Source organism: Salmo salar, chromosome ssa17, assembly GCF_905237065.1.
Source record: "Salmo salar chromosome ssa17, Ssal_v3.1, whole genome shotgun sequence".
Taxonomy (NCBI): Eukaryota; Metazoa; Chordata; class Actinopteri; order Salmoniformes; family Salmonidae; genus Salmo; species Salmo salar.
In genome coordinates, this window is record NC_059458.1 from 25,376,056 (window position 1) to 25,403,956 (window position 27,901).

General features: G+C 44.3%; 2 protein-coding genes across 2 annotated transcripts in view; both read left to right on the top strand.

Moving 5' to 3' along the window:
• Positions 1 to 2,969, top strand: part of LOC106575654 (early endosome antigen 1) — a 31,399-nt gene extending 28,430 nt beyond the window's left edge. The window contains exon 8 of the mRNA XM_045699179.1: positions 2,316 to 2,969. Within this exon, the coding sequence (XP_045555135.1) occupies positions 2,316 to 2,351 (36 nt within the window). The 3' untranslated portion in view covers positions 2,352 to 2,969. The remainder of the gene's footprint in view (positions 1 to 2,315) is intronic.
• A 7,268-nt stretch (positions 2,970 to 10,237) lies between these two features.
• Positions 10,238 to 27,901, top strand: part of LOC106595092 (collagen alpha-1(VIII) chain) — a 32,760-nt gene continuing 15,096 nt past the window's right edge. The window contains exon 1 of the mRNA XM_045699180.1: positions 10,238 to 10,356. The gene's annotated coding sequence lies outside the window, so the exon portion shown is untranslated. The remainder of the gene's footprint in view (positions 10,357 to 27,901) is intronic.

Below are 27,901 nucleotides of genomic sequence, written 5' to 3' on the forward strand. Positions count from 1 at the left end.
TCAATGGTGATGAATGGGACTGCAGGCGTTTGTGATGTTTATACATTCTGTGTGTATGTCATCACGTGGATGAATAGTATAAACTGGATGTGTACATTAGCCTACTGACGTTTAGGGTCCTGGGTTACTAGGGTTACTGTATAATGTTCAATGGTATGGTCATTGTTGAAATTGCAAAAGACTTAGCTAGTCAAATGACATGTTTCTATAGCTTGCATTTTCTACATCACATTTTAGATGACCCAGGTTATATGTTTTAGTATTAGTCCTGGTCCAGACATACTCTGCTGGGGTCCATGCTCATACGTTCCCATGTTCCTCTGATTCGTACTGCCTCCTTCCCTCCATAGAGAGAGGTTAGTTGTTTTATGTGTGAACGGGTCATGTCTTTGGAATGACGGGGTGCTGGTTTGACGGTTGGCTTGGCTGGGACAGAGGCTGGAGCTGTACAGAGCTAGAGGGATGAAGGGAAGAGACGGGGCTGGTAAAAGGGTGGAAAAGACAGGGGCCTGTTGAAACGGAGGATGAGGGATAGCACCTCTGTGGAAACTGCTCGCCAAGCTCTCTTTCTACTTCAGCTACTTGGCACATGCTCGGACTGATGCTCCAGCTGAGTGAGAATGTTATGTCTTATTTTTTGGGAGCTATGCGTAGTCCCTGGACAGCAGAGCGCAGTGCAGCATGTGGCGAGGAACTGATCCTTACCTGCTGTGAGCGTGCACTACATGACCCAGGTCAAAAGCGTGAGCGTGTAGCGCCGTGACGGGGTTGACCATGGGGGTTACCCGTGACGGGGGTTACCATGCAATAACAATAACAAGCTGATGCCTTACAGCTACTTTCATGACCAACGCCAACCTCATGGTAAATGGCTGTTGTTGTTGGGGAAATGCCACCCTCATGGTAAATGGCTGTTGTTGTTGGGGAAATGCCACACTCATGGTAAATGGCTGTTCTTGTTGGGGAAATGCCACCCTCATGGTAAATGGCTGTTGTTGTTGGGGAAATGCCACCCTCATGGTAAATGGCTGTTGTTGTTGGGGAAATGCCACCCTCGTGGTAAATGGCTGTTGTTGTTGGGGAAATGCCACCCTCATGGTAAATGGCTGTTGTTGTTGGGGAAATGCCACCCTCGTGGTAAATGGCTGTTGTTGTTGGGGAAATGCCACCCTCGTGGTAAATGGTTGTTGTTGTTGGGGAAATGCCACCCTCATGGTAAATGGCTGTTGTTGTTGGGGAAATGCCACCCTCATGGTAAATGGCTGTTGTTGTTGGGGAAATGCCACCCTCATGGTAAATGGCTGTTGTTGTTGGGAAAATGCCACCCTCATGGTAAATGGCTGTTCTTGTTGGGTAAATGCCAACCTCATGGTAAATGGTTGTTGTTGTTGGGGAAATGCCACCCTCATGGTAAATGGCTGTTGTTGTTGGGGAAATGCCACCCTCATGGTAAATGGCTGTTGTTGTTGGGGAAATGCCAACCTCATGGTAAATGGCTGTTCTTGTTGGGGAAATGCCACCCTCATGGTAAATGGCTGTTGTTGTTGGGGAAATGCCACCCTCATGGTAAATGGCTGTTGTTGTTGGGGAAATGCCACCCTCATGGTAAATGGCTGTTCTTGTTGGGTAAATGCCAACCTCATGGTAAATGGTTGTTGTTGTTGGGGAAATGCCACCCTCATGGTAAATGGCTGTTGTTGTTGGGGAAATGCCACCCTCATGGTAAATGGCTGTTGTTGTTGGGGAAATGCCACCCTCATGGTAAATGGCTGTTGTTGTTGGGGAAATGCCACCCTCATGGTAAATGGCTGTTCTTGTTGGGGAAATGCCAACCTCATGGTAAATGGCTGTTGTTGTTGGGGAAATGCCACCCTCATGGTAAATGGCTGTTGTTGTTGGGGAAATGCCACCCTCATGGTAAATGGCTGTTGTTGTTGGGGAAATGTCATGGTAAATGGCTGTTGTTGTTGGGGAAATGCCACCCTCATGGTAAATGGCTGTTGTTGTTGGGGAAATAGTAACTTGTACGCAAGTGAAGACATGATTAGGAGGAAGAACAGCTGCTGACTCAGTTATGAAGTGTTGTTTCTACAATATATTTGGGAATACCTGTTCTTTGTACATGGTTGAAAATACATGTTTTGTGTACTGCAGACAACCTTCCTTTCTTTTATTCTAGGCTCAACTGACTGTCTAGTTCTGGTCACCACTGTGGGGTATCTTACATTAGATGAGGTACTCTTTAAAAATTAGGACATGTGTAACTAATAATATCTCTCATAGCCTGCCTCTATCTCTGCTTGTCGTCTGAGGAGAGGAGCGACCAGCAGCTGAACTCTTCTCACATGTGATGTATCTCCCAACGGCTGGGTCGTCTGGATCGTAGAGGACAGATGGGAACACCCAGAGTCTCTCTGCCCCAAAGCCCGGTGTGAGGAGCCCAGCGCAGGGACTAGTGTTTGGTACTGTTTCATCCAACGTCCCACACCGGAGGTTCATCCCTGCCGCCAGCCTGCCGTACTGGAGAAAAACACAGAGCAGTAGACCGACTCAACACAAACCCACAAATGCCAGAGAGATTGATGGCAGGACAGCAAATTCAACCCGTGCCCAACCGGCAAAGCTGGCATGCATAGTGTCAGCAAACAAGTGGTCAAACTGGTATTTCACACCACAGTCCAACCCTCGATGGTAGTGTTACCATAGTTACCAGAGAAAGGATGAACCCTTTCTTCACGATGTCAACATTACAACCCCTCTCGTTAAGGAGAGTGGAGATTGAGGGCTTGAATACATTATTTACATATTACAGTGAAGGAACAGGTCCTGCAATAGCCAACTAGCTTTATGGCAGAAAGTGACGTTTCCTTCTGCATTATTTGCTTTAATGACATCATACCAATTCAAGTGTAAAGACCCATCCTGTGATGATTGAGAGATCTGTTTGAAATAAATTACCCTTAAATATGTTCCATTTTTCGTAATGCTATTACAGACATAATATTAAACAGACACTCACTGTCATAGGGAGGGACGTTAACTACACATGACCCATTGGGAGATTTCAGTCTGCTGCCACGTGTACACACACACACACACACACACACACACACACACACATGACCCATTGGGAGATTTTCGTCTGCTGCCACGTACACACACACACAACACACATGATCCTTTGGGAGATTTCAGTCTGCTGCCACGTACACACACAACACAACACACACACAACACAATACACATGACCCATTGGGAGATTTCAGTCTGCTGCCACGTACACTCACACACATACACACACACACACACACACACACACACACACACACACACACACACACACACACACACACACACACACACACACACACACACACATCATCTATTGAGAGATTTCAGTCTGCTGCCACACACACACACACACACACCTCAGAACTCTATATAGTGTTGTTCAAACCGCCCCATTAACAATTAGGATTGAGAACATTTTGACTAAACAGACGACACGTTATGCAGGCTGCAGGTGGTTTGGTGGGGTGACATTTAAGAGGTAATGCTATTTTCCATGTTTGTGTGCCAAAACAAAATAGGGAATGAGGAAATGCCTCTCTAGCGAGTGCTTGATATATGAATGCGTGAATAATGAAGCTTAGTCCTGTGGTAGCAGGAAACCCACAGAGAGTTTATACATTTCTCAACTCCACCGCTCGTTGAGTAATTGACTTATTTTACTAATTATAGTTGTGGGCTTTAGAAGGATAGTCCTCTCAGAGGTATGGTACAGGCTCAGTCCCGGTGGCTGAGTTTCCCACATCTAACTTGTGTGTGTCAGTGTTACGTGATGAATGTCTGTCGACATCAGCCTGTTATCCAGCTCAGGTCAGTTAGGTTAATATTCTCCAACATATGTATGTCTGGGATACAGTTTTAATGTATTCATCATGGGACTAACAGGGCATACTAACCCTGCTGGAGAGCTACTGGGCATGCAGGGTTGTGTTACAGCTCTAACATACGTCATTCAGGTTCTGATGTTGTGTTAAGGCAGGGATGGAACAAAAGCCTGCACTCCCTTTTCCTGAAACCACCTCAGCAGGGTTGGCGCTCCCTCGTGTTTTGCTCTGTATTGGTGACTTCACCTGTCCTTGCACCCGAGCCAAAATAGACAGAGACGTAATAACGAGGCAGAAAAACAGGTCATTGGTCTGCGTCGGAACAGTTTCAACTTTCCAGAGGTCATGACGTATCTGTGCTGGAAGACCAGTTGCATATCTGGGGACCGTCCATTCGGGTTATAGTGACAAATAGGGCTGTTCCAACACCATCTGAAGGCTGATGTTCACATGTTGAATCTGTCTCAATCATGCACCAACTGTTTATCCATTACAGTTCGTCCTTCTCAGAAGTGGTTCTTGAATCCTTAATTAGGTATCAAATGGCAATGAATTCCGACACGTTTTGACGACCTTATCAAAAGCTGTTCTGAAGGCCCATAAAAAACAGAGGAATATTTTCCAACCTAGCCTTCATTTGGCAGGGGGGATGGAGTGGATGCTGTGTTGAGATCTCTGGAAAAGGGGACCGTCTGCATTTTTCAGAGGAGCATGTGACTGCAGCTTTATGAAATGTTCTCACAGGCAAACGTGTCCATTCCTCGGCCAAACTGGACAGCTGTAATTCTACTAAATGGGAGTGAGTTAGGCGGTCAACCCGAACACAACTCAGTGGCGATATAACACCGTAGTAACAGAAACGATTTTCAGAGTCACACCCAGCTGCACTCTTGCGCCTCTCTCGTTCTCGCTTCTTAAACATCAGCTGACTTCCTCTGACCATGGGAACCACAGAAGACAACCATCGATCATCTCTGTAGTCTGCGGCCGTCGGCCAGAATCTGAGGTCACCTGACCTAGCAGAATTCGAATAATTGACCAATTGAATCTCATTCTTGTCTCTCCGCTTTTTCTGTTTGAGTTCGCTAACGCTGCTGCAGATCAGTGTCATGGTTTACAGCCAATGGGGACTTTTCAGTTAATGAAGTGAATGTTCTGTAACCAAGGTTGCAAAGCTAGTGGTAATTTACCAAAGTTACCGGAATCTTCCGTAATTTTGGTAATCTATGGCAATTTATGGTAACTTTGGTCACTTATGTTTGATAGCTTTTAAAAAATGTATTCACATATAGTGTTCATTTTTTTTAATCTCTGTCCATATTGTCCACGAGTTTCTAGTGGATAGACCACATGGTTCAAGAGAAAATAGCCTAATTAATGAATAAAACATCTAATCAACAATGGCATTATTTTCAGTTAACTCTACAGCTCTTCCAACTATTGACTTTTTTCACAGCTGCCACCAGTTTGGCATCAAAAAATGTACAACAAAGACATATTGACATAGTAAAATATTTTTGGGGGAAAATGTTTATAAAATATATTTCATGCTGAAACCCTCATATTAAACACCAATGGTATTCACTAAATTGATGGTTTATATTTCAGATCATGTTTTACAGCTTTATCATTGTATTTTTTATTTTAAAATCATCTTACATTTGACATTTTTTAGTCATTTAGCAGATGCTGTTATCCAGAGTGACTTACAGTAGTGAATACATTCATTTCATTTCATGCATAATTTTTGTTGTTGTTTGTTTTGTACTGGCCCCCCGTGGGAATTGAACCCACAACCCTGGCGTTGCACACACCATGCTGGCGTTGCAAACACCATGCTCTACCAATTGAGCCACAGGGAAGACCATCTTATTTGATTATTTTATATATTTTACATGTGATAAGGCCACATGGAGGGCCAGAAAAAATGACAGACACCTGTGATAATTGGAATTACCCAAAAGACCCACTAGATGTCTTGTGCTAAATTACATAAAATCCTTGAAAGTTACCAAAATTCTATTCGTATTCTGATAAACTTCTAAAGTAATATACAGTACCCTCCCTTTGCCACCCCTCTGTAACTGTGTATCTCGGTCAGGGCTGGGGTAGTCTGTGAAAATGTAATGATGTAAATTTAACTTAACATTTTTATCTAGAACTCTCCCAATGAGACACATGGTGTATGCAGTGTTTGTGAGTGACGCAATGAACACATCTCTGCTCTGCATTAGTGTTCTGTGAAAATGGAGTGTTCTTGAACGTCCTCTCTGTTGAACCTCTATTACTTCATAGCTGCTCTGTGACTCCTTAGAATAGCAGCAGAAACCTCGATGAACCCTACAACGTACAACCCTACAATATACTTCTTTGATATCTCAGCACTGACCGCCACACTGATGAATACATGTAGCTATTTATAATATGTGCAATATTCAAGAATGATAACATGAAATGTAAATGTAATTGTTCAAGTTTGGTTTCGAGAAAGATTATGCATTGTATTAGACTAGCTACAGAACATGACTTATTAATGAATGGTCCCATGTTAGGACAAATGGCCAGGTCATCTCTCATCTCTCTGTCTGTGGTTGAGTGTTTAGTGCTGTGGCTGTGAATTTCTGTGTGTAATCTGGGTCGACCGGAGGGACTGCTGTGCTCGGCAGCTGCAGGGTTCAACCAGGCTTCTGGCATTGGAATTATCTGCCCCAGACCAGGGCCCAGCTGCCGGTCACGTTTGAGCTGTCGATCCAACACATTCATTCTGAAACATTGCCCGTGTCTCTAACAGACAGCCTGTCAGCACCAGAGAACATGAGCTGTGTGGGTAACACAAGGCCAACGCAGCAGCAGTCTCTGTCTCTGTCTGTCTGTCTGTCTCTCGCTCTCTCTGTCTTACTGCTGCCCTCACTGGCACATCCGTGAATCTGTAAGAACTAGTCACTGAGGATTTAAAGACAGTCAAACTAAGTGATAGACCACAGATCAACATACCGTGGTGTATCAGATATTGTCGTTATCATGTACAAATGTTCACATCGTGTTTTGATAGTTGGACTCAGTGGCTCCTGTAGTATGGGAGTGAGCTCAGTTGACGTATTAGTCATCCCCACTAACTGCCAATGGGACAGATTAAAGGAAGTTGATCAAACATCAGGAAGCAGAGATATAATGGCGTATGCATACCACATTTCTGGGGCCGCTGTTTGACATAATAACATTTTGGCCTTGAGATGTAAGCACATGCAGGTTCTCTACATGGATAGGAAGTCTGGGCAGGTATGATGTCAAAGTTTCCATTCAACTGGTGGCTGGCTGTTCAATGTTTTTCCTTGATATGTAATGGAAGATAATACAGTGATAATAGATCAATAGAAACAGGGTGAGTGGTTCCTGCCAGACACCATAATGTGAGACAGGTGGGGCAGTAGAGCTAATGGACAAAAAGTGTCCAGAAAAAGGTTGATATTTGTGTGTGTGTGTGAGAGAGAGAGAGAGAAGCAGCACTTGAGGACAGCCTATTTGTATTAGAAAGGACTTTAGTGAGGAGTGTGCCTATAGTGGATGCAAGACAGATGCAGATGACAATACAATGGGCGGTGATTATGATAATGTTTTCTAGATAAACAGGAATGGGCGGTGGTTATGATAATGTTTTCTAGATAAACAGGAATGGGCGGTGGTTATGATAATGTTTTCTAGATAAAAAGGAATGGGCGGTGGTTATGATAATGTTTTCTAGATAAACAGGAATGGGCGGTGGTTATGATAATGTGTTCTAGATAAACAGGAATGAGCGGTGGTTATGATAATGTTTTCTAGATCAACAGGAATGGGCGGTGGTTATGATAATGTTTTCTAGATAAACAGGATTTTTTTGTAGATCAACAGGAATGGGTGGGGGTTATGATAATGTTTCTAGATAAACAGGAATTTTTTGTAGATAAACAAGAATGGGCGGTGGTTATGATGTTTTCTAGATAAACAGGATTTTTTTGTAGATCAACAGGAATTGGTGGGGGTTATGATACTGTTTTCTAGATCAACAAGAATGGGCAGTGGTTATGATAATGTTTTCTAGATAAACGGGAAGGGCGGTGGTTATGATAATATTTTCTAGATCAACAAGAATGGGCGGTGGTTATGATAATGTTTTCTAGATCAACAGGAATGGGCGGTGGTTATGATAATGTTTTCTAGATCAACAGGAATAGGCGGTGGTTATGACAATGTTTTCTAGATCAACAGGAATGGGCGGTGGTTATGATAATGTTTTCTAGATCAACAGGAATGATGCGGGAAGGACATGGCAAACTACAACATTACAACACGGTTTCAATATGGCATCAAATCTGAACCAGCTGTTCACTCGCTGTGTTCTGTTGATGTGAAGCTCTGCAGCAGAAGCACCACTGAGTTGTACTGTGCTAGAGATCAGCAGCCGGCCCAGTGGACAGATACTGGGAGATATAGCTCTTCTACTTCACCTAAACACCACCGCTCCACTGAACCAAGCTTCTATCCGTAGGAAATCATCACGCCAAAGAGTGGTTTTAACAGATGAAATCAAATGAGAATCAAGGAGAAGCTCCTTACAGGAGTAGTGTTAGAGGTTGGATTTATTTCCTTTGAGTGACCTGCCATGTCTCTATGTCCACCTTTCTTCTCTCTATCCATCTCTCTTCTCTCTATCCACCTCTCTATCCAGCATTCTTCTCTCTGTCCATCTCTCTTCTATCTATCCATCTCTCTTCTCTCTATCACCTCTCTTCTCTCTTTCCACCTCTCTTCTCTCTGTCCATCTCTCTTCTCTCTATCCATCTCTCTTCTCTGTCCATCTCTCTTATCTATATCCATCTCTTTTCTCTCAATCCCCCTCTCTTCTCTCTATCCACCTCTCTTGGACTCTCTTTCTCCACCTCTCTTCTCTCTCCCTCTCTCTGACTCTGTCTCCCTACTACTCAGGAGAATACCTCTCCCTCTCTTCTCTCTCTCTCCCCCTCTCTTCTATTCTCTTTCTCTCTCCCTCTTTCACACTCTCTCGGGGGCTACCTCATCTCTCTCTCTGCCCACCTTCTCTGAGGGGTACTCCTCCCCAGTAGCTCCACCCACCTGAACATAAAAGCATAGTCTCCTCCCCAGTTGCTCCACTCACCTGAACAAATGCCTAGTCTCCTTTCCAGTAGCTCCACCCACCTGAGCATAAAAGCCTAGTCTCCTCCCCAGTAGCTCCACCCACCTGAACATAAAAGCCTAGTCTCCTCCCCAGTAGCTCCACCCACCTGAACACAAAAGCCTAGTCTCTCCCTCAGTAGCTCCACCCACCTGCACATAAAAGCCTAGTCTCCTCCCCAGTAGCTCCACCCACCTGCACATAAAAGCCTAGTCTCCTCCCCAGTAGCTCCACCCACCTGCACATAAAAGCCTAGTCTCCTCCCCAGTAGCTCCACCCACCTGCACATAAAAGCCTAGTCTCCTCCCCAGTAGCTCCACCCACCTGAACATAAAAGCCTTGTCTCCTCCCCAGTAGCTCCACCCACCTGAACATAAAAGCCTAGTCTCCTCCCCGGTAGCTCCACCCACCTGAACATAAAAGCCTAGTCTCCTCCCCGGTAGCTCCACCCACCTGAACATAAAAGCCTAGTCTCCTCCCCAGTAGCTCCACCCACCTGAACACAAAAGCCTAGTCTCTCCCTCAGTAGCTCCACCCACCTGCACATAAAAGCCTAGTCTCCTCCCCAGTAGCTCCACCCACCTGCACATAAAAGCCTAGTCTCCTCCCCAGTAGCTCCACCCACCTGCACATAAAAGCCTAGTCTCCTCCCCAGTAGCTCCACCCACCTGCACATAAAAGCCTAGTCTCCTCCCCAGTAGCTCCACCCACCTGAACATAAAAGCCTTGTCTCCTCCCCAGTAGCTCCACCCACCTGAACATAAAAGCCTAGTCTCCTCCCCGGTAGCTCCACCCACCTGAACATAAAAGCCTAGTCTCCTCCCCGGTAGCTCCACCCACCTGAACATAAAAGCCTAGTCTCCTCCCCAGTAGCTCCACCCACCTGAACATAAAAGCCTAGTCTCCTCCCCAGTAGCTCCACCCACCTGAACATAAAAGCCTTGTCTCCTCCCCAGTAGCTCCACCCACCTGAACATAAAAGCCTAGTCTCCTCCCCAGTAGCTCCACCCACCTGAACATAAAAGCCTAGTCTCCTCCCCAGTAGCTCCACCCACCTGAACATAAAAGCCTTGTCTCCTCCCCAGTAGCTCCACCCACCTGAACATAAAAGCCTTGTCTCCTCCCCAGTAGCTCCACCCACCTGCACATAAAAGCCTTGTCTCCTCCCCAGTAGCTCCACCCACCTGAACATAAAAGCCTAGTCCATGCTGTTTACTTCTGTTCAGGGGTCTGTATCACACTTCTATAACTCCAGTGATAATTCCCCTCAACAGACACACACTGAGCAAGGTAAGGACATCCTATAGGTTTCCTGGAGGAAGGTGTGGTCTGTCAGGATTAATATGGCTGATATTATGATGATGATTTGGAGGGGTTTTGTGAACTGGGTGTTTATCAGGACTGTATTCTCACTCTATAGACCTGGTACCACCTGACTATTTGGTGCTTTCAATGTCTGCATTTTTCTTCTCCGGTGAGTTTGTGTGTTCTGGCAAGGGTGTTGAGGGAACGGGGCGAGATTCTTTGCACGTGTCTGGGTTGTTCTGAAGGCTATGTGGTTAAAATGATGAGAACGTTCAGCTCAAATTGTTGAGTGTTCATTGGGACTTTTGTAACCTTTCTTCACTGAGAGATTCCCTGAAAAAGATCATGCTGGAATAATCCTAAATCTCATGATGATGAGGCACTTCTTTTTCCAAAGAGAAAAGGACATGTGAAACAGACAGTCTGTTCAGTAGAAATCCAGGGCTTGTCAGAGGTGTTAACTCTGAGAGACTGACCCAGTAGCTTTACTTCCAGTCTAGTTAGTTAATACCACATCATGTATTGGGATGGTGATGTCAGCACCAGTCTAGTTAGTTAATACCACATCATTTATTAGGATGGTGATGTCATCTCCAGTCTAGTTAGTTAATACAACATCATGTATTAGGATGGTGATGTCATCTCCAGTCTAGTTAGTTAATACCACATCATGCATTAGGATGGTGATGTCATCTCCAGTCTAGTTAGTTAATACCACATCATGTATTAGGATGGTGATGTCATCGCCAGTCTAGTTAGTTAATACCACATCATGTATTAGGATGGTGATGTCATCTCCAGTCTAGTTAGTTAATACCACATCATGTATTAGGATGGTGATGTCATCTCCAGTCTTGTTAGTTAATACCACATCATGTATTAGGATGGTGATGTCATCTCCAGTCTAGTTAGTTAATACAACATCATGTATTAGGACGGTGATGTCATCTCCAGTCTAGTTAGTTAATACCACATCATGCATTAGGATGGTGATGTCATCTCCAGTCTAGTTAGTTAATACTACAACATGTATTAGGATGGTGATGTCATCTCCAGTCTAGTTAGTTAATACCACATCATGTATTAGGATGGTGATGTCATCTCCAGTCTAGTTAGTTAATACCACATCATGTATTAGGATGGTGATGTCATCTCCAGTCTAGTTAGTTAATACCACATCATGCATTAGGATGGTGATGTCATCTCCAGTCTAGTTGGTTAATACCACATCATGTATTAGGATGGTGATGTCATCTCCAGTCTAGTTAGTTAATACCACATCATGTATTAGGATGGTGATGTCATCTCCAGTCTAGTTAGTTAATACCACGTCATGTATTAGGATGGTGATGTCATCTCCAGTCTAGTTAGTTAATGCCACGTCATGTATTAGGATGGTGATGTCATCTCCAGTCTAGTTAGTTAATACCACATAATGTATTAGGAGGGTGATGTCATCTCCAGTCTAGTTAGTTAATACCACATCATGTATTAGGATGGTGATGTCATCTCCAGTCTAGTTAGTTAATGCCACATCATGTATTAGGATGGTGATGTCATCTCCAGTCTAGTTAGTTAATACCACATCATGTATTAGGATGGTGATGTCATCTCCTGAATATGATCATATGCAAAATCCTTCGCTTAGCATTCAAATATTATTCATATTATTCATATTCATATCATTCGAGAGAGAGAGAGAGAGGCTGTTGAACACAGATTAACCCATTGAAACATACCTCCAGGAGTTAGGATATGTGCAACCTGATGGCCTGTCCTTGTAAAGTCAGTAGGCCCTGTGTCCACTAGACATGACTATGTGGCTCTGGGCTTCATAATGGGTTCCCTAAAGCCCCATGCAGCATCCTAGCTTTACCTTCACTTCCTGGCCCATAGATCTGAGCCTGGACCCTGAGGGCGACTCTATTCTGTCCCCCCCCCCTCTTTTCCTCTCTCTCTTTCCCCCCTCTTTTGCTCTCTCTTTCCCCTCTCTTCCTCCCTCTCTTCCTATACAGGGATTAGATACAGCAGCAGGTAGTTTGTGTTGTCTCTGAGGTTCATTGTGGGAGCATTCCTGGGTGTCTGCTGTGCAGCCTGAGAGAGAGGGCCAGAAAAAGGAGGGTCACTCTCCCACTAAAGGTGTGGAACCACAGTACCCGGACTGCTCAGCCATTCCAGGGAGGGGTGGATGAAATCGTTTGGAATTCAACTTCTAAGCCGCGACATATTGTATGTGTTGTGTGAGCTAAGGGTGGTGCCCTTGCCTTGTTCAGGGTGAAGAGAGGATTCGGGGTGTAGTCAGTTGGCAGAGATTTGACTCGACAACAAAAAATGGAGATTGAGTCTCTGACATGGTTATAACTGTGTTCTTTGCTAGTTTAAAATAAATCACACCTAGTGATCTCATTTATTTATTTTATTTCTGAAGTTTATTTGGACAGGGACAGCGTGCAACAAAAACATGAGTTGCACCAGATTTAGCAAACAGCTCATTTACATCCTTAGTCCCCGGGCAGGTGAACATATACTGTAACCATGACAACATTATATACAAAAGGACAACATACGTACATCAGACATTTAAAAACAACAGGAAGGACATATAGACACGTTTCAGAACAGAGGCTAGGACATTACACATACAATTCATTGCATATATTGCTGTTGGACTTTATACATTCCAGTTGTAAAACACATAAACACATATAAAATCTAAATATTGCACATCAACCCTCGCCTCCGACTGACAAGTGACTGTGTATTATAAAGGGTCGCTGTGATTATTGGGGGAGGAACATTTACATTTTCAACAAACAAATCACATAATGAAATTAGATTTAAACCTGTATAGCTTAGGCAGTTAGTGTCAACCTATTGGACAACAACACATTGTGTGACTGCTCTAGCACATAAATTAGTAAATTAGTAGGTCTCTCTCTCTCAATTCAATTCAATTTGCTTTATTGGCATGACATAACAATGTACATCTTGCCAAAGCTTACTTTGGATATTTAAAATATTAAAATAATAGTAATCGATATTGACAACAGTAACAACAATAACCAAAGGTCAAAATAACTATTGAACAATAACAATATAGAGGACATGTTGGTTGGTCTGTCAGACACTGTCCCTCATCTATGGCAGGCAGCAATGTAGTGCGCTGCCAACCCACAGCTCTCTGCGTCCTCCCCCAACAGGATGGGAAGCCTATTCGCATCAGTGAGGTCTTTGAGACCTTGAATAAGGGTTTCAAATTTGGGGAAATGACACTCTCTAATTGTTTTATGTTTCTGACATTTTGTCAGGAAATACAGCTCTGTCTCAGGTTCTGCTGTGGTGCAGTGATTGAACAGCCTTTCCTCTACAGGGAGCCAGGTTTTTTTTTCTCTCTCTCTCTCTCTCTCTCTCTCTCTCTTTCTCTCTGCTAATGCCGTTGTATAAGAAGGGTTTATAAGGTTTAGGGGAATGTGCCCTGGGATCACACAGCTGCAGTGTCTGTGATTTGAGTACACTACCAAATACGGGACAGTAGCAGTCTATCCCTAGCAGATCAGCCCTACTGCCGGGAGCAGAGAAGCCCTGTTCCGTTCCACTGCAGCTGCTGTATCTGGTTCTTTAGTAGCTCATCAGGATGTAACACCCACTGAATATATGTATTCATAGTGCATTTAATTACAGTGCCTTCGGAAAGTATTCACACCCCTTTTTCCACATTTTGTTGTGTTACAGCCTGAAGATTGAGATTTTGTGTCACTGACCTACACACAATACCCCATAATGTAAAATTGGAATTATGTTATTTAAAAAAAAAAAAAATTTAAAAGTTGAAGTGCCTTGAGTCAATAAGGATTCAACCCCTTTGTTATGGCAAGCCTAAATAAGTTCAAGAGTAAAAATGGGCTTAAGTCACATAATAAATTGTATGGACTCACTCTGTGTGCAATAATATCTGTAAGGTCCCTCAGTCGAGCAGTGAATTTCAAACACAGATTCAACCACAAAGACCAGAAAGGTTTTCCAATGCCTCACAAATAAAGGCACCTATTGGTAGATGGGTAAAAAAAAGGCAAACATTGAATATTCCTTTGAGCATGGTGAAGTTATTAATAACACTTTGGATGGTGCGTCAATACACCCAGTCACTACAAAGATGCACCATGAGGCCAATGGTGAATTAAAACAGTTAGAGTTTAATGGCTGTGATAGGAGAAAACTGAGGATGGATCAACAACATTATAATTACTCCACAATATCAACCGAAATGACAGAGTGAAAAGAAGGAAGCCTGTACAAAATAAAAAATATTTCAAAACATTCATACTGTTTGCAATAAGGCACTAAAGTAAAACTGCTAAAAAATGTGGCAAAGAAATTAACTTTATGTCCTGAATACAAAGCATTATGTTTGGAGCAAATCCAACACAATACCTCATGGTGTTGGCTGCATCATGTTATGGGTATGCTTGTCATCGGCAAGGACTAGGGAGTTTTTTAGGATAAAAATAAACAGAGTAGAGCTAAGCACAAAACCTGGTCCAGTCTGCTTTTTAACAGACACAGTGTCATGACTTCCGCCGAAGTCGGTCCCTCTCCTTGCTCTAGCCATTGCCGATCCACTTTTCATTTTCCTTTTGTTTTGTCTTTGTTTTACACACCTGGTTTCAATTCTCCAATTACATGTTCATTATTTAACCCTCTGTTTTCCCCATGGTTTTTGTACGTGTTTCTTCGTTGTTAAGTGGTCAGTATTTCTGTGAGCTGGTGTGTTGCCCAGCGTGGAATATATTGTTGATTTATTTTTGAGTAAAGTTAAGTTTTTACTCAGTTCTGTGTCCTGCGCCTGACTTCGTCCACATGACAGAAACACGCACCAAAATGATGGAGTCAGCAGATGCACCCAGTCCTCCGTCACCAGTGGAGGAGGGCGTACAGCAGCACACGACGATGCTCCAAAATCTTGGCATAGCCATGGATCGCGTGCTGCAGACCATGGAGCGATGGGAGAGAGGGGGTTTTCCCACACCCCCATCAACTTCATCCCAACCCAACCCACACCACTGTCCACCCCTCCGTCACCTGGACCCAGTGGGATTCGGCTCTCACTCCAGAGGGCATATGATGGGACGGCAGCCGGGTGCCAGGGGTTCCTGCTCAAGTTGGAGCTCTACCTGGCGACCGTTCACCCGGCTCCCTCGGGACACGAGAGCGTGTCCGCCCTCATCTCCTGTTTGTTGGGGAAAGCGCTTGAGTGGGCCAACGCCGTCTGGGGAGGAGTAGACGCAGCATCGGTCCGCTATGAGGATTTCACCCGCCGCTTCCGGGCGGTCTTCGATCATCCACCTGAGGGGAGAGCGGCTGGGGAACGCTTGTTCCATCTCAGACGGGGGATGAGGAGCGCACAGGAGTTCGCACTGGACTTCAGGACCCTGGCTGCCAGCACGGGATGGAATGAGAGGGCCCTGATCAACCATTACCGGTGCAGTGCGATCGAGTCAATACACGGGGCGCGCTTCTTCACAAAATTGGATCTCAGGAGCGCGTACAATCTGGTGTGTATCCGGAAGGGGGATGAGTGGAAGACGGCATTTAGTACCACCTCTGGGCACTAGGAATACCTCGTCATGCCATACGGGCTGATGAATGCTCCATCAGTCTTCCAATCCTTTGTAGACGAGATTTTCCGGGACCTGCTCGGGCAGGGTGTAGTGGTGTATATCGATGACATTCTGATATACTCCGCTACACGCGCCGAGCATGTGTCCCTGGTGCGCAGGGTGCTTGGTCGACTGTTGGAGCATGAGCTGAATGTCAAGGTTGAGAAATGTCTGTTCTTCCAACAGTCCGTCTCCTTCCTAGGGTACCACATTTCAACTTCAGGGGTGGAGATGGAAAGTGACCTCATTTCAGCCGTGTGTAATTGGCCGACTCCCACCACGTTAAAGGAGGTGCAGCGGTTTCTAGGGTTTGCCAACTACTACCGGAGGTTTACCCGGGGTTTTGATCAGGTAGCCGCTCCCATTACCTCACTGTTGAAGGGGGGACCGGTGCGGCTGCGGCGGTCGGCTGAGGCGGACAGGGCTTTTGGTCACCTGAAGGCTCTGTTTACCTCGGCTCCTGTGCTGGCTCATCCGGATCCCTCTTTGGCGTTCATAGTGGAGGTGGACGTGTCCGAGGCTGGGATAGGTGCTGTGCTGTCTCAGCGCTCGGGTACGCCACCCAAACTCCGCCCGTGCGCTTTCTTTTCGAAGAAGCTCAGCTCGGAGGAGCGTAACTATGATGTGGGGGACCGGGAGTTACTGTCTGTCGTAAAGGCTCTGAAAGCGTGGAGGCATTGGCTTGAGGGGGCTAAACACCCTTTCCTCATCTGGACTGACCACTATGGGCAGCGAGGAGACAGAACCCTCGCCAGGCAAGGTGGGCCATGTTTTTCACCCGTTTTGTTTTCACCCTATCCTACAGACCAGGTTCCCAGAACGCGAAGGCAGACGCACTGTCCCGGCTGTATGACACAGAGGAGCGGTCCACGGATCCCACTCCCATACTTCCGGCTTCTTGCCTGGTGGCACCGGAGGTATGGGAGGACGACGCGGACATCGAGCAGGCGTTACGTACAGATCCCACTCCCACCCAGTGTCCAGTTGGGCATCTGTACATTCCGTCTGATGTCCGCGATCGTTTGATCTGTTGGGCTCACACGTCACCCTCCTTTAGTCATCCTGGCATCGGTCGGACAGTGCACTGTCTTAGTGGGAAGTACTGGTGGCCCACTTTAGCTAAGGACGTGAGGGTTTATGTTTCCTCCTGCTCGGTGTGTGTACAGTGCAAGGTACCTAGACACCTGCCCAGAGGGAAATTACAACCCCTACCCGTTCCACATCGGTGGATTCCGTGACGGATCTTCCTTCGTCACAGGGTAACACCATGATCCTGGTCGTTGTGGATCGGTTTTCTAAGTCCTGCCGTCTCCTTCCTTTGCCCGGTCTCCCTACGGGTCTACAGACTCCAGAGGCCCTGTCCACCCACGTCTTTCGGCACTACGGGGTGCCTGAGGATATAGTTTCTGATCGGGGTCCCCAGTTCACGTCTAGGGTCTGGAGGGCGTTTATGGAACGCCTGGTGGTCTCGGTCAGCCTTTGCCTCAGGTTTTCACCCCAAGAGTAACGGGCAGGTGGAGAGAGTTAACCAGGATGTGGGTAGGTTTCTGCGGTCCTATTGCCAGGACCGGCCGGGGGAGTGGGCGGCTTTCATCCCCTGGGCGGAGATGGCCCAAAACTCCCTCTGCCACTCCTCCAGTAACCTCTCTCCGCCACTCCTCCACTAACCTATCTCCTTTTCAGTGTGTACTAGGTTATCAGCCGGTCCTGGCACCGTGGCATCAGAGCCAGATCGAGGCACCTGCGGTGGATGAATGGTTTCGGCGCTCGGAGGAGACATGGGACGCTGCCCATGTGCGCCTGCAACGGGCCATCAGGCGGCAGAAGGCGAGCGCCGACCGCCACCGCATTGAGGGCCGGGTCTGGCTCTCGACCCGAAACCTACCCCTTCGCCTGCCCCGCCGGAAGCTGGGTCCGTGGTTTGTGGGGCCATTTAGTCCTGAGGAGACTGAACGAGGTTTGATATAGGTTACTGCTCCCCCCTGATTACCGTATTAACCCCTCGTTCCATCTGTCTCTCCTCAGGCCAGTGGTGGCTGGTCCGCTCCAGCAGTCTGAGGTGCGGGAGGTTCCTCTGCCCCCTCTGGACATCGAGGGGGCCCTGGCGTATACTGTGCAAGCCATCATGGACTCAAGGCGTTGGGCGAGGGGCCTTCAGTACCTCATCGAACGGGAGGGGTGCGGTCCGGAGGAGAGATGCTGGGTGCCGGTGGAGGACATCCTGGACCCGTCGTTACTGCAGGAATTTCACCGTCTCCACCCGGGTCGTCCTGCGCCTCGTCCTCCGGGTCGTCCCCGAGGCCGGTGTCGGCGCACTGCTGGAGCCGTGCTTCAAGGGGGGTACTGTCACGACTTACGCCAAAGTTGGTCCCTCTCCTTGCCCGGGCGGCGTTCGGCGGTCGACGTCACCGGCCTTCTAGCCATTGCCGATCCACTTTTCATTTTCCTTTTGTTTTGTCTTTGTTAAACACACCTGGTTTCAATTCTCCAATTACATGTTCATTATTTAACCCTCTGTTTTCCCCATGGTTTTTGTTCATGTTTGTTCGTTGTTAAGTGGTCTGTATTTCTGTGAGGTGGTGTGTTGCCCAGCGTGGAATATATTGTTGGTTTATTTTCGAGTAAAGTTAAGTTTTTACTCAGTTCTGTGTCCTGCGCCTGACTTCGTCTGACCCGCCACACACTGACACATGACACACAGGGAGACAAATTCACCTTTCAGCAGGACAATAACCTAAAACACAAGGCCAAATATACACGGGAGTTGCTTACCAAGATGACATTGAATGTTCCAGAGTGGCCTAGTTACAGTTTTTACTTAAATATGCTTGAAAATCTATGGCAAGACTTGAAAATGGCTGTCTAGCAATGATCAACAAACAACTTGTTTGAGCTTGAAGAATAATGTGCAAATATTGTATAATCCAGGTGTGCAAATCTCTTAGAGACTTACCCAGAAAGATTCACAGCTGTTATCACTGCCAAATGTGAATCTAACATGTATTGACTCAGGGGAGTGAATACTTGTGTAAATTACATATTTCTGTATTTAATTTTAAATACATTTGCAACAATTTCTAAAAACATAATTTCACTTATTTAATTATGGGGTATTGTGTGTAAATTGGTGAGACCAAATATATTTAATTTGTTTTGAATTCAGGCTTGTAACACAACAAAATGTGCAATAAGCCAAGGGGTATAAATACTTTCTGAAGGTACTGTTGATAAAATAACTTGACAGTTATATCTAAAATAAAATAGCTTAAAAGTTATGTAGATTCTGAATTGAAGTATTCATAGTGAATTTAATAATATTATTGACAAAATAACTTGAAAGTTATGTGGATATCTAAAATAAAATAGCTCGAAAGTTATGTGGATATCTAAAATAAAATAGCTTGAAAGTTATGCAGATATGTGGAGTCATATTCTTAATAAAATATCCTTGAAAGTTACGTGGATGATGTCTCAAACGAATGGCATGGAATTCAGAATTCCTACGTCAGTTTTGTATGGCATGGGATATAGAAAATATGTATTGCTGAACTGTATAATACATGAAGTTGTCTCTGACATCCATCATGTTCCTTATTCTCATCACTATCCTGTCTGGCCCGTGGCCGTACTGTACATCTCTCTTCTGAGAGATCCTAAATGAGCCTGGTTTTGGTTTAATGGTGATGAGAGTGAAGCCATCAGCATGTGGGTAAAAATAACTTAACTGTTATATATATTTTATGGTGGATTATGGTACTCTAATGGATAGAGAGGGGAAGGAGAAATATGTGTTATGGTAACACCTTATGTAACCACCGGTAATAACATTTTATTATTAACATGTCGTTACATAGTAACTGCTTTGTAACTGCAGGGTAAAGTGTTACCAGTGTTATTGTAAAGAGAGCATTGACGACAGAAGCCAAAGTCCCTTAGACTGGTCTCTTGGATGGGATATTTCTCACACTGCAGTAGTTGGAAAAGTACTCAATAGTCATACTTGAGTAAAAGTAAAGGTACCTTAATGAAACATAACTCAAGTCAAAGTGAATGTCACCCAGTAAAATATTACTTGAGTAAAAGTATCTGATTTTAAATGTACTTAAGTAGAGTGGTGGGAAAAGTACTGAATTGTCATACTAAAAAAGTAAATGCTATACATCAAATTCCTTATATTAAGCAAACCAGACTACACAGGTTGTTTTTTATATTTACGGACAGACGGGCACTCTCCAACACTCAGACATAATGAGTCTCCTGATCAGAGGCAGTAGGGATTACAACGCGTTATATTGATAGGTGTGTGAATTTGACCATATTGCTGTCCTGCCTGAGCATTCGAAATGTACTTTTGTGTGTCAGGGAAAATGTATGGGAGTAAAAAGTACATATTTTCTTATGTAGTGGAGTAAAAGTTGTCATAAATATAAATAGAAAAGTCAAGTACAGATACCCCAAAACATTTCTTTAGTACTTCAACATATTTTTACTTAAGTACTTTACACCACTGATACTGTGACATCATTTATCATCATTTATTTATATCAGTTATGTCCATGGATTTAAATATGTATAGAATAGAATACCTTTATTGTAAATTAGATTAGGAGTTCAGTTCCTGGAGGGTTTCAAACATTCAATTCAGCTCAAGCTTAACAAGAATATCGTGCCTCTCCACAAAAGTCTGGCCTAAAATATGCGACAGCTCACAGTTCCCAGTGTTAACAACAGGAAATAGTCTTAGTCTGAGATCACCAAGTATTGTGAAGGTACTAAAGCCTTCCCAACAGAAAGTCGGCCTCTCCTCAGCTTGTTTGTGACCCTCTTGATCCCTCATTGACCCCTCGTTGACCCTGGCCTCCATTACGACGTCCTATTCAACCCAGCTCTGTGAACTGTGTACTGCTGAGGTCATCCTGATCACCATTTGTTTCCCCCCTCTGGAGGCTGAGAGCTACGACCAAATAACTCAGGGTGACTCCTGTAGCCTTGCTCTGTAAAGAGAGTGTCTATGTGTGAAGGAATGCTGGAAAAGGCCAGGCACACACACACATTGATCAGCTCATAACATGGGCAGGACAACGGGAGTATTGGCAGAGGCGCTGACCTTTGCAGGGCAGGTATTTAGGCTGCTGGGAGTGGAGTAGTGTTTGTGATGGGATAAATCACATCGGACAAGGCCAGATGAACAGCACATACAGGGAGAGGAGAGGATAGAGAAGAGAGGAGAGCAGAGGGGAGGGGAGAGGAGAGGTGAAGGAGGGAGGAATGGAGAGGAGAGCTAGGGAACAAAGTTCAAGTGAGAGAAAGACAAAGGATCAGGAGTGAGTTGGAGGGAGGATTGATTCCTCTGCTGCTCCCCAGGCTGCTGCTGTCAGAGTGGGACAGGAGACCTCACAGCCACCTCATCCTCATACAGTTGTCTGATGGGGCTAACAGGTCTAGCTCTCTTTCTTTCTTTCGCTCCCTCCCTCTTTCTCTCTCTACTTCTTTTTATTGGGCTGTGTCTTGCTGTCTCTGTGTCTCACTCTCCTTCTCTCTGTCTCTGTGTCTTACTCTCCTTCTCTCTGTCTCTCTCTCGTTTTCTCTCTTTCTTTCTCTTTCTCTCTCTCTCTCTCTCTCTCTCTCTCTCTTCCTTTTTTCCTCCCTCCCTACCACCCCCTCTGTCTCTCTGTCTCTGCTCCTCAAGGGTCTTCACCACTCGACCAGGTCAGCTGAGTGAAGTGTGGAGTAGTGACCCAAGTTCCTGAATACACAGACAGAGCACCCACAGATGAGATGAAGACTAGAGGGAGAGAGGCTTAGGTCCCAATGGGTTTTACAGTCCCCAGATGTGTGCTTGGCTCCCACTCGGCTCCGTCAGCTGATCGGACATTCCTGTGGAACCAGTGGTGTGTCTTTCCCTTTGAAATTCCAGAATTCTGCTGGGAAAAAGTCTTAAGTGGGATACTTTTCGACGTCCCAACTCTGACGTCACCCCATTGAACTTGAAATATAAAACAGTTAAGGTAAGGGTTAGTGTTAGGTAAGGGTTATGTTTAAGATTAGGGTAAATGTTAAGGTTAGTATTTAGGGTTTAAGGTCGGGACGTCCCAAGGTTCCAGGATATCACTAACCCATGCTGCTGCTAATACGGAGCGGCTCTTCTTCTGTTTAGCACACTACTCATTATTGGAGGCTGCTGAGGGGAGAACGGCTCACAATAATGGCCAGAACGGAGCAAATGGAATGGCATCAAACACCTGGAAACCATGGAAGCCATGTGTTGATGTATTCAATACCATTCCACTAATTCTGCTCCAGTTATTACCATCTCTATGTGTGTGTGTGTGTGTGTGTGTGTGGTAGAGTAAGGTTGGAGTGGTTGCCATGGTTACCTGTACACATCGGTTGCCAAGGCGGCCAGGCCAAGTGTGCGAGTTAGGTAACGTGAAGAGCGTGACAGCCATCAGCATCCGTTTTATTGGGAAGCCCTTGAGGACAGAGAAAACAGCCCGTTCTCATGGGGTCAATGGGCTAAAGGGGTGACACCAAAGACAATGGGCTTCTTTAGGGCACCAGCCACAGCCTGTAGGAAGGGAACCTGAACTGAGGCTCTGATCTAAAATCATCTTACCCTCATCATGTCCTAACTTTACCTATTAGATGGGAAAATGTTAAACTGACATTGGATCAGTGAGTACTGATATAGGAACTTATTTTGAGCCATTTTCCTACAGCAGGAAAATAATCCTGCAGCAACAGGAAATTTGAATTATTATGTGGATTATAATTATTGGACATTTTTTGTATGGGTTGATACATTTTTTGTTAGGACAAATCAAGTCTGACATTTTAAAGAGGAAATTACAAACTTTGGAAGCATTTTTAAACCTCGAATACACTACAAGTTTCAGCAACAAAACTAAAAGTTTCAGCAAGAAAAGAGTGATCAAATTAACATCCTACATCTGTAGGGTAAAAATAAATTTTACTCAGGGAAGGAAGGAGAGCACACAGATAGGTCCATGGGAAGATGTCAGGCATTTCCCTCTGGTATTCTGTGTAGAATTTCCAAGGGCAGCTTTGTAATAATTACAGTACTTTGTCTCCAGTCACCCGTCCTACCTTTGTGTTCAGAGAACATGATCCGCAGTCAACTTAAACTGTGCAGGCTTGATTTCTGGAACCGACGCAAGCAAAACGGCATCAAGTAAAGCCAAACGTGGTAAAAATGAAAATCCTTCCTTTTGTTCCCTCCTTTTCCCTCACTCCATCTCTGTTCCATAGAAAATGTTTAGCCCACTAACCTTTTGACTGTGAGTCTGTTCCAGCTGAGCTTGTCTCCATTGCCAGTCTTCGAGTGATATGCGTCATATACAGCGTGTTGAATATGTTTCAAGTTTCAAAATGTATTCGCCACGTGCACAGGATACAACCGGTGTAAAACAGTACTGTGAAATTCTTCCTTGAGAGCTCTTTCCCAACAATGCATTGATATTGATAATACTATAGAGAATAATAGAAAATTGGATAAAAAACACACAAGAAGTATAATATGGCAGGATAAAGAAAACGGCCCCTGTCTTTTTCAGTCTCATGTTTTCAGTTGATTGATGGAGAATTGTGAACATTAGAAATACATCTGATGGTATTCTGGGTAGAGAGAGAATTGGTCCTCTGAGCTGCATATTGTCTTACTGAGCCTCAAACAGAGAGTCTGATTTTACCACCTCCAGAGTTCAGATCAGTGGAAAATATGATATTATCCCTTATTTATTTCCTTGCTGTGTCCGTGTTTGAAGTGAGGTTGCAGTTTGCTCAGAATCAGAAACAAGCCGTGTTCGATTTGGATAGACGATGACAGGGCCAGTAATGTTCACGTATAAGTTCACTCGTCAACTTTTCTTGTTCACTGCATGTTTACATAGTGAAGGGATATTAGGCCAAGGGGTGCCGTTGAAACAGCGATGCCAGACCTGACTACAAACTACTAAAGAAGCACATATCTGTGCTCAACAGCATGGTTGGTATTCAACATGCTTTTCCTCGTGATCCCCTTTTGATTATTGAGAATTAAAGTTACCATCTGGAAGCAGTCAGGGAAATACAGAGGAGAAATGGAAATGTGATTATTTTCAAACCCCCGAGTTGGTGCGATAAAAGAGTTGTGGCTCGGGATCAAGCAGACACTGCTGTGGTTGGAAGTGGTGGCAAAGGTGGTAGGAAACAGACATCCTGTGGTAGAATGGCAACAGCCTTTTTTTATTTATTTTATTTATTTAACTAGGCAAGTTAGTTGAGAACAAATTCTTATTTACAATGACGGCCTACCCCGGCCAAACCCGGACGATGCAGGGCCAATTGTGCGCCGCCCTATGGGATTCCCAATCACAGCCGGATGTGATACAGCCTGGATTTGAACCAGGGACTGTAGTGACGCTTCTGGCACTGAGAACAGTGCCTTAGACCGCTAGGCCACTCGGGAGCCACTTTATTGCATTATCGTTATTGTTTTGCACCACACTAAAAATCACAGGTTAGTGTCTAGGTCAGGGCTCTCCAACCCCGTTCCTGGAAAGATACCGTCCTATAGGTAGAAAACCTACAGGGGGGTTGCTCACCAGGAACAGGGTTTGAGAGTCCTGGTCTAAGTATTGACAGAGGGGCCGGAGAAATACATTTTGGCAGCCCGTTGAAGGAATATTTAGACGTTTGACTGACTTTTGTTGTTCCAACAGCAAGCCCCAGAGAACAACGTGAGAATTTTATTGCAGCCATGTGAATCTGATAAGTAAATAAGGCAGGGAGGGGAGAGGAAACAGGTTGCTTTTGCAGCTGAGAGCTTGGATTCTGTTGGATTCTGAATCTGCTGTGTGCCGGACTTCGACTCCCTAGCGGGGGCCCGCCGTTTTCTCTCCTCGGCCAAATTGAGGAGCCAAAGAAGATGGCTCCCACAGGTCTCTCGCAATTGGTCGGTCTAGAATCCCTTGGAATATCCAAGACTGTCACCCGATTGGTTGATGTGTGAGTGGGCTGCGTGGAGACTGGAAAACAGCAGCTGTGAACCCTCGTACCCCGGCTCTCTTTAACTCTGGGTGTCTTGCCCTCACTGTCCACAGGGGGAGTAGTTAAAGCACAGTATTGTTAAATGAACTAGAGGTGTTGGTAGGACAGGTGTTGGTAATTAAATAGGAGGGGTTTTGGTCTGGTTGCTCTCAGCAGGGTGGCAGATTGACACGTCCTTGGAGACGTGCCATGATGCAGCTGTGCCATGATGCAGCTGTTTTAAAGAGCCTATTGCTCTTCTCTGTTTTCACTGCTGTTGTTGTTGTTATTGTTGTTGTCAGTAACCCCTTATTTCCGGGTCATATACTTTTTATTATTATTATTTAATCATTGCAAAGCGAGTAAATTAAAACATTTCTATTGCAGTGCAGTCTGGTGTTTATCCATTTGTCTTTGGCAGCACTCAGTCCTCTGTCCATGGTGCTGGATACATACATTCCAAACACAATAGTTCTATTTTTTTATTCCTAAACATCTTATCGGATCAGAAATATACCTCTTGGTTTAAAATAAATGCTGGTGTCTTGGTATTCCCACTCAGCTCTTTCATGTTTGTGTATTACTTTAATCAAAGCTGTAAATCATTCTTAATCCAGAGGTCTCAGAGTCATTTCCGACATGAAGCCTAAGGGATGTCTTCTGAGTCTGGGAATAATTGTCTCGCTGATCCCTCTGGATGCCAAGATTGTGCAAAGCTGTCATCAAGGCAAAGGGTGGCTACTTTGAAGAATCTCAAATATAAAATATGTTTTGATTTGTTTAACACTTTTTTGGTTACTACATGATTCCATATGTGTTATTGTATAGTTTTGATGTCTTCACTATTATCCTACAATGTAGAAAATAGTCAAAATAAAGAAAAACCCTGGAATGAATAGGTGTGTCTAAACTTTGACTATTACTGTATATATAATAAGATGATAAAAGAAATACAATGACAAAGCTGTAAAACATTATTCTAAATACAAACAATCAGCTTAGTGAATACCATTGGTGTTTAATATGAGGGTTTCAGCATGAAATATCATTTATCTGTATTTTTTTACACACTTTTATTTCATTTTCTATGTCAATATGTCTTTCTTGTAAATGTGTTGGTGCAAAACTGGTGGCAGTTATTAAAAATTACAATAGTTGGAAGAGTTGCAGAGTTCATTGAAAATAATGTAATTGTTGATTTGATTTTTTTCATTATTTTGTTGATTTTCTCTTGAACTAGAAAGTCTATATACTAGAAACTGTGGACAGTATGGACACAGATATAAAAATAGATTATACTATATATTAGGGCCGAGACGATGCCAGTATTTTTTCTTTTGCAAAAATGAAAACACGAAGCAGATCATACTCTTTGGTCCTTTAAAAACCTGCTGTATATAAAATATTGGGTTCATCTTTTTATTTCTTTATTTGGTTCCCCCTTAGCTTTAGCAGAAGCAGCAGCTACTCTTCCTGGGGTCTACAAAACACACACAACATGACAAGTAACAGAACACTGATAGACAAGGACAGTCACACAACTTTTAAACACAATGATATACAAACAACACAACAAAAAAACAATGTGTGTGTTTGTGTGTGTGTCCCCTCATAGTCCCGCTTTTTTAAAGGTACTGTAATTTTTCTGTTTGAATGAGTAATGGAAGATGGAAGGGAGTTCCGTGCGATCATGGCTCTGTATAATACCGTGCGTTTCCGTGAATTCGTTTTGGACTTGGGGACTGTGAACAGATGCCTGGTGGCATGTCTTGTGGGGTATGTATGGGTGTCTGAGCTGAATGTTATTTCATTACGCAGACAATCTGGAATTTTCATTGCAGTAATATTTCTCATGAAAAGAAGCAGTTCATCTCTCGTCAACCCTCAACCAGGAAGGACTGGCATGTTGTTGACTGTAAATAGTGAAAACACCCCTACTACTGTAGTGATAACATCTCTACTGTCCTGAGTTCTACTACTGTAGACTGATAACACCTCTACTCTGTAAATAGTGAAAACACCTCTACTACTGTTCATAGTGATAACACCTCTACTACTGTCAATGGTGATAACACCTCTACTACTGTCAATGGTGATAACACCTCTACTACTGTAAATAGTGAAAACACCCTTACTACTGTAGAGTGATAACATCTCTACTGTCCAGAATTCTACTACTGTAGAGTGATAACACCTCTACTACTGTAAATAGTGAAAACACCTCTACTACTGTTCATAGTGATAACACCTCTACTACTGTAAATGGTGATAACACCTCTACTACTGTAAATGGTGATAACAGCTCTACTACTGTTCATAGTGATAACACCTCTACTACTGTAAATGGTGATAACACCTCTACTACTGTTCATAGTGATAACACCTCTACTACTGTAAATGGTGATAACACCTCTAATACAGTAAATAGTGAAAACACCTATAATACTGTTCATAGTGATAACACCTCTACTGCTGTTCATAGTGATAACACCTCTAATACAGTAAATAGTGATAACACCTCTACTACTGTAAATGGTGATAACATCTCTACTACTGTCCAGAGTGATAACACCTCTACTACTGTTCATAGTGATAACACCTCTACTACTGTCCAGAGTGATAACACCTCTACTACTGTCCAGAGTGATAACACCTCTACTACTGTCCAGAGTGATAACACCCCTACTACTGTCCAGAGTGATAACACCTCTACTACTGTCCAGAGTGATAACACCTCTACTACTGTCCAGAGTGATAACACCTCTACTACTGTCCAGAGTGATAACACCTCTACTACTGTCCAGAGTGATAACACCTCTACTACTGTCCAGAGTGATAACACCTCT